Below are 7,695 nucleotides of genomic sequence, written 5' to 3'. Positions count from 1 at the left end.
CTGGGAGGGGCCTCAGAACAGGGGATGTCAGAGCTGGGAGGGGCCTCGGAACAGGGGATGTCAGAGCTGGGAGGGGCCTCAGAACAGGGAATGTCAGGGCTGAGATGGGGCTTAGAAAAGAAAACAGAATTTTCGTGGACAGTCCGGGAGTAGGATCAAATACAACAGTATTTGTCAAAAGGCACTTAGCACAGTGTCTGCCACACAGTAGGCACTCTAGAAATGCTGCTCACTTTCCCTCTCCCTCCCCAGTGGAGGGCTGGTGCCAGCAGGTAGAGAATCACAGTCACTGCCTGTACTGGCTTCTGTTGGCACATTGGACTGTCACAGATCAGCTTGCCCTCCCACAGTGTGAGGCTGGTAGAACCAGAATGTCTATCTCCATTTGACGGAGGGGGAAACTGAGGCTCAGAGCAGTACCCAGGTTCCAGGCTGGGCCAGAGTTCTTCTGGGGCCTCTCCCAGAGCCTGGGATGTTGCCCCTCCGCCTTCCCCAGTCAGGCAGCTAAGAAACTTTTATCAAAAGTTTCCTCTGGGCTACGGCACCCCGGGGAGGTGGCTCTCTGAGCTTTGGCTGAGTCCCCAAAGTGCAGGCAGAGACCCGAAGACCCCTTGTACGATGTACAATGAAGGGGCAGGACTGGATGGCCTCTTTGGGCCATTCTAGCTGGAAATCTACGAGTCTATGGATCTTCCTCTCCTTCCTCTGTCTCCTCACTAGGTGTAAGAAATATGGCCCCATTCCCCAGGCCAGACTTCTACAACAGAGTCGCTATAATGTGACTCAGACCCAGCCCGGCCACGGAGCGAAGCCTTCCGGGAGGAGGCAGGAGAGACAGAGGCATCGAATGCAGAGCAAAGGGCCCAAGGGGCCCGGGTCCCATGACCATCCTTCCCCACCTCTGCCCAGCAGTCCACAGAAAGCTAACATTGGTGCCCAACCACCATCTCCAACCCTCCCTGGCCTGCCTCCCAGCCTGGTGACCACCCCAGGAAAGCAGGTGAGGGTGGCTGGGGACCACTACACTAAGGGGAGTCCTCAGGGCAGAGGCCACGGGCCCGGTGGGAGACAAGCAGCCAGAGGCCCAACAGAGGTTGCAGCTCAGGGACCACCAGAGACCCCAGTTCCTGATGATGCACGTCCAAAGCCCAGTCTCCACCCAGTTGATAAGAAGATCTACCCAGGTGAGTAGCCTCTGAAGGGGTGGGATCGCTAAGGTGCCTGTGGACCCCCGGGTGACGGAGATGTGTGACTCTCTCCATGCCTCAGTAACCTCCTCTGTAAAATGGGAGCAATAAACACTGTAGAGCCCACCTCAGCTTGATCCTTTGTGACTCTCAAAGAGGATAATGGATGTAAAGGGCTTTAAAAACCTTAAATCACCTCAGAAGTGTATGGCAGCTGTTGTTACTGATGTGTGTGCATAGGTGTGTTTGCTTGAGTGTGTTTGTGAAGGCTTGTGCTTGAGTGAGGGGGGTGGAGGGAAGCTGACCGAGGTTGAAAATCAGGACAGACTTTCTAACAATGAGAGATGTCCTGAAGTGGGACGGGTTGCCTCAGGAGGTGCTGGAGGTCTTTGGGCAGCGGATGGAGGACCATTTCTAAGACAGTTCAAACACCATCTTGTGCAAGACACCTTTCTCAGTCTGAGATCATCTGCATATGGTGTTTATATCTTGTATGTACCCAGTTATTTACATGTTTTCTCCCCCATTAGACTGGGAGTTCCCTGAGGGCAGGGGCTGGGGTTTTGCCTTTCCTCGTATTCCTAGTTCTCAGCACTGTGCAAGGCATACAGTAAGCACTTAACAAATGCTTATCGATTATTTACATCAGCACATGTCATCTCCTCCGTTAGAATGTCAGCTCCCTGCGGGCAGGGACAGATTTTTCTTTTTCTTTATGTGCCTGGCACACAGTAGGTAATTAATAAATGCTTGTTTAATCGATCCATTCTATGGGGAGAATTCTTGTTCAGGTTTGGGTTGGACTTCTGAGGTCCTGCTCAGCCCCGAGATCCTATGATTCTGTGATTCAGGGATTATTTTTATCTGTCACTTTGTAGGAGTGAAGTATGATTCAGTGAAGCATGTTAGCAAACACTTCCTGGGTGCTCAGCCCTGCACCTGTGGGCAGCAGGCAGGGCTGCGTCTGACTGCTTTATGGGATGGTGGAGTCGCTGGGTCAGAGACAGAAGGGACCGTCTGGAGGTCACCTGGACCAACCCTGGGATTTTAGATGAGGAAACTGAGGCTCATGGAGGGGAGGTAACTTGCCAAGGCCACACAGGTAGTAAGTGGGAGAGCCAGAATTTGAATTTGGGACTTCTGGACTACAAAACCAAGGCGATTTCTGCTGCGTTGTCCTCCACAGGAATCTGGAATTTATTGTGACTACATGATATGCAGGAGTTGGTGTGTACAAAGGCCAGTGGAACGAAGGAGTGTGTAGAGGCAAGGCTGTGATTGTGTGTGTGTGTGTGTGTGCATATCTGAGTGTGTATATACCTATATCTCTGAGTATGTGTCCTTAAGGGCAGCTGGGGGCACCATAGTGCCCAGAGAACCCAGCCTGGAGTTAGGAAAACTCCTGTTCTTGAGTTCAAATGTGGCCTCAGGTACTTACTAGCTGTGTGACCCTGGGCAAGTCACTTTACCCTGTCTGCCTCAGTTTCCTCATCTATAAAATGGGCTGGAGAAGGAAATGGCAAACCACAAGAAACCCCCAAATGGGGTCACGAAGAGTGACACGGCTGAATGTTTGTGTGTCTTGAGTGTCATGAAGGTCATAGTATTCTAGATTTAGACTTCAAAGGGACCTCAAAGGCCACCTAGAGCAATCCCCTCATTTGGCAAATAAGGAAACTGAGGCCAAGGTCAGAGTGGCAGTAATTGTCAGAGCTGGGATTTGAACCCAGGTCTTATGGGATCATAGATTTAGAGATGGAAGTGTCCTCAGGCACTACCTCATTTTAGAAATAAGGAAACTGAGGCCCAGGTAGGTGATTTGACTTGCTTAAGGCCATGCAGGTAGTAAGTATTAGAAGGGTTATTTAAACCTAGGCTTAATAGCATATTGGGTCTCACCGAAGTGTCCTGCTCTAGGGGCTAGCCAGTTCAAGTCATCCTCATTTTACTGATGAGGAAAGTGAGGCCCAGTGAGTTGAAATTACTTGCCCAAGGTGGCACAGGTATAAGCATCAAAGGGGATTTGAACCCATCACACCTTAGGCCCAAGGCCCATGCTCTTTCTACTGTAACCATTGGGTGTTTGTTTACTGTGTGGTTATCTGTGATTTGGATTATGTGTGTGTGTGTGTGTGTGTGTGTGTGTGTGTGTGTGTGTTAGATGTGCATTCCTAAGTGTGTAGGTTTTGAATAGGTTTACCTTAATGCTCATCTATCTTAAGGGGTTATGCTTTGGGTCTTGTCTGTACCTGACCCCAGCCCCTTCCTTGGTCCCTCAGAGATTACTTTCTCTACCTCTAGATTTTTCAGAGGCCTGCCAGTGCTACTGGCAGTTGGACCAGTGTCAGCACAAGATTGAACCCGGGGAGACCAAGTACCAGGTGTACAATTCAGAGAACCACACCCTCTTTCACTGCAACTGTACAAGACGGTGAGGGGGCTGGGAGGCCAGAAGCTGGAGGGAGGGAAGAAAGGAGGAAGGTAGGGACGAACAGGAAGGGCTCAGTCCGTGTTCGCCCCTGCAGGCTGGCCAAGGTGCTGAGGACCAAGCGTCCCAATGAGGTGGAGGACAAACTTTGGAATCTGCTGGCTCTGACTTGCTTTGAGCTGAGATGGCCTGAGGACTGTGAACCCAGCGATGGGTGAGTGCCACTGTAGAGATGCTGGGTTTGAGGATGAGTGATGCGGTGCAGGAACACTGGGCCTCAGTGCAAATCCTTGCTAGTCACCGGGTGAGCCTGGGCAAATCCCTGCTCTCTCTGGGCCTCCACGTTCCTCTTTGTACGAGGCAGAAGCTGGACTGGATGACCTCTAAGGTCCCTCGGGACTCTCAGTCCTCTGCTGTCCAGCTCTCCTATTTTTGCCTTGCCTTTCTTGTCCCTGCGGTGGAGACTGACGGCTCCTTGCCCAGCAGGTGGCAGGAGAGGCCCTCCGTGCCTTCAGTAGTGAACTTGGCATAGAGGGGCAGAACCTTTGGGGTTCTTGGTGCCAACAATGGGACACCCAAGGAAGGCCTGACCCCCAGTGCTTGCTCTTCTACCAACCCTCTGTGACCTCGGAAAATTCACATTCCCCATCTGAGCTTTACTTCCTTCATCTACACAGTTAGGACTTTGGACTAGCTCTCTCTGAAGCTCTGTCTGGCTCTGACACTGTTTTCTAGACATTCACTATTCTCAGCTCTGAGTCATGTTAGCTATACAACCTTAGCAAAGGAATGGAACCTCTCTGGGCCTCAGTTTCCTTCTCTGTAAAATGAGGATGGTGGAGTAGATGATCTCTAAGGCCCCTCACACCTGACATTCTTGTTCTAAGCCCCTCCCAGCTCTGACACCCCCTGTTCTCAGGCCCCTCTCAGCCTTGACATTCCTTGTTCTAAGGCCCCCCCCCCAGCTCTGACATTCCCTATTCTGAGGCCCCTCCTAGCTTTGACATTCCTGGTTCTAAGCACTCTTCCCCCAGACCTCTGACATTCCCTGTTCTAAGTTCCCTCCCAGCTTTGATATTCCTTGTTCTAAGGCCCCTCTCAGCTCTGACATTCCCTGTTCTAAGCACCCTTCCCCCAGAGCTCTGACATCCCCTGTTCTAAGGGTCCTCTCAGCTCTGACATGTTAGGGTTCAGAGATGCCGGCTGACCTATTGCCCCTTCTTGCCTAGCTGCAGGGATGACCCCCGGGCTGTGGTGGTCCCTGCCAGGTACCTGCGGCGTTTGTGGAAGAAGCAGGCTGGATGGCTGAGCAAAGCCACAGGGAAGGCTGAGAAGAGAATGAAGAGAAGAGAGAGGAGCCTAGGGGCCTGGGGGCACCGGCAGGAGCTTCGAGGGGCCGTGACTCTCTATGACAAATGCCGTGAGGTGGTTTCGGCTGTGCGGTGGGCACCCCAGTGATGGGGGAGGCAGCCGCTGGCAGCCTCGGGGTCATATGTGCAGATGAACCTCACTCCAGGGTCCCACTGATACCTGAGCAGGAGCCCAGCCCTCCCCAGGGGTGTGCCTGGCCCATCTGGGGTTTTGTGCTGACTGGCAGGGGATGGTCCCATCCGCTGTCTTCTTGGGCAGCATCTGCCCCTCCTACTCAGGACAAACAAGGCATCACCCTGAGAACTAGAGGGCATCACTGCCCCCCGCCAGGCAGCCTGGGCTGGCTTCTTCGGACAGGACAGAAGACTGAGGTCTTTGTCTTTGCTAATGGTGGGCAAACAGTCACTGGCACAACAGAGTGAACTCTGGACTGGGAGGCAGGAGACCCGAGTTCAGTCCTAGCTCTTCAGCGACTCTGCATACGAGCATGGGTAAGTTCCTTCACCTGGATAGGCCTCAGTTTACCCATCTGTAAAGTGAAGGATGGGACGATTTGGGTCAAGTCGATTCACCATCCTGGGCCTCAGTTTCTCCATCTGTAAAATATGGGGGCTGGACTAGATGGCCTCTGAGGGCCGCCCACCCCCCCCAGGTCTGGAGCCATGATCCTTTCTCGTGTATACCCTGATGGTATAGCTTTAGCCCCCTACTCCAAAGGCATATTCCTGACTCTGGACTTTCAATTTCCATGCTCAGAGTACACCTTGATGCCTCGACCCCCTACTGTTTAACTTGCTGGGCTGCCCTTGCCCTTGGGATACTGCCTGGGGCAGGGGGAGGGGAAGGGGGGTAAATTATTGGGGGCCCCATCCGATACCGTTGTTGATATTGGAATATTGTAAAGCGAAGAGCTGGCAGCTGCCTCGGGCCAGGGGGGCGCTGCCCTCTCACCCAGGATGTAATGATAAAGGTTGTTTGTTGGCTGACATCCGAGCTTCCTGGGGTAAGCATCTGGCGTCCGTCTGTCCAGAAAACCAAGGTCCCTGGCAGGAAGGCCCCTGCTCCTGCCCCCTCGGTTCAGGATGCTCTGAGCCCAACTGAGGGCTGGAATGTATATCTGTTGTGGGGTGGGGGGGATAGAGACAAGGAGACATCATCTGTCTCCCCAGGGCTCAACCTTGGAGGACCTTGTGAGGCACTGTCCAGGGCTAGGAATAGACAGAGACTGAACTGTGGAGAGCTGGGGTGGGTTTGGGCTGGGGGGCAAGGCCAGGGACTGTGCCTGCTCACCCCCACCCGGGACCTGGTGCTCCTGGTCTCCCTGTGGGCTGGTAACAGCCCTGAACCTTGGAGTTAGCACCCATGGGAGCCAGTGCTAGCTCTGAGATAGACACACACACACACGCACACTTGTGTGTACATGTAGATGTATACATATATAGTGTATCTCTTCATCTAACCCAGCTGTGTGTCTTCCACTCTGAGCCTCAGTGACCCCATCTGCAAAATGGAGTTGGACCTGATAAAATAGAAGCCCCACCCAGTTCTGACATTCCCTGTTCCCCCGACCCCTCCACAGAGTAGACCGCTGTTTCACTCTGTGACTCCTCAGTGTCTGGGAAGCGGCCCCCCCTCGCTGTCCGTGAGTGCCAGCTTATCCTCCTCCCCTCTTGCACCACAGAAGGCACTGAGAAGGTTGCGTGGGGCTTGCATCTCAGTGACCGGAAGGGCAGCCCCCAGCCTCAGTGGTTGCTGATGGGAAGGACCTTAGACACAGGACCTCCTACCCAATCTGCTGCTCACCACAGAAGTAGAGGATTTGGTCTACTTGCTTCCTAAAGAAGAAAGCACAATAGACAGAGCCCAGTACTTGGGGTCAGAAGACCTGGGTTCAAATCTCCCCTTGGAGGTTTCCCAATGGTTGACCTTGGGGGCACGCTTTTCTTTCTTTCTTTGACCTTCAGTTTTCCCATCTGTAGAAGGAGGGGGCTGGCCTTGGTCTCCAGGGCCCCTCCCATCCCTGAGCAGTGTTCATCGAGTGTTGACTTGATGGTCTCTGGTGATGGGGAGCTCATCACCTCCACACTCCACCCATTCCATTGTGAGAATGCTCTAATTGCTAGGAAGTCTTTGCTCATTTTGAATGCCCTGTAATTTCCACTCATTACTAGTAGTTCTAACCTCAGGAAGAACAGAAAGGGGCTAATCCCTGTCTCCCAGGACAGCCTCTATAGGAAGGAATTGTCTTGGGGACTTGGGAGTGATTGAACCCTTGGCTTCCTTCAAAGATTAGTCACCGATCTCACTTACATCCAGCTCACTTGCATGTCACGACGTCACCTCCCTGGTGTCAGGATTCTCCTCTAGAACGAAGGACAAACAACATCTTCTATGCCGCCTCCTGGGGAAGCCTATCCTGGGCTCCTGCATTTCTGGTGTCGACCCCGCCCCCCACCTCTAATTGACTGGATATCGGCACCCTCACTCTCCCCATAGAATGGAAGCTCCTGGTTGGCAGGAATCCCTGGCTTTGTCTTGGTACCCACACAGTGATTGGCACACGGTTTCTTCATCCTCTCTAGCTTTTCAGTGACACTTCCAAAGTGGAACCAAATGACCCAGCGTCTTGATAAATTGGCCCAGGTGTGAGTTTCCTGGGGTATTTTGCCAGCAACACCGGATGAACCAATGTTCCTAGTGGTCTGTGGG

The 7,695-nt window shown here is 52.9% G+C and overlaps 1 protein-coding gene across 1 annotated transcript in view; it reads left to right on the top strand.

The window, feature by feature from the left end:
* PLA2G3 (phospholipase A2 group III) overlaps nt 1–5,974 on the top strand; it is a 9,956-nt gene extending 3,982 nt beyond the window's left edge. Inside the window, exons 6-9 of the mRNA XM_027863174.1 lie at nt 721–1,184; nt 3,489–3,618; nt 3,713–3,829; nt 4,845–5,974. Of these exons, the coding sequence (XP_027718975.1) occupies nt 721–1,184; nt 3,489–3,618; nt 3,713–3,829; nt 4,845–5,073 (940 nt within the window). The 3' untranslated portion in view covers nt 5,074–5,974. The remainder of the gene's footprint in view (nt 1–720; nt 1,185–3,488; nt 3,619–3,712; nt 3,830–4,844) is intronic.
* The last annotated feature ends 1,721 nt before the right edge of the window (nt 5,975–7,695 follow it).

The sequence above is a fragment of the Vombatus ursinus genome, unplaced genomic scaffold, assembly GCF_900497805.2.
Source record: "Vombatus ursinus unplaced genomic scaffold, bare-nosed wombat genome assembly UNPS02001287.1, whole genome shotgun sequence".
Taxonomy (NCBI): domain Eukaryota; kingdom Metazoa; phylum Chordata; class Mammalia; order Diprotodontia; family Vombatidae; genus Vombatus; species Vombatus ursinus.
This window is presented reverse-complemented; position numbering and strand designations above follow the sequence as displayed.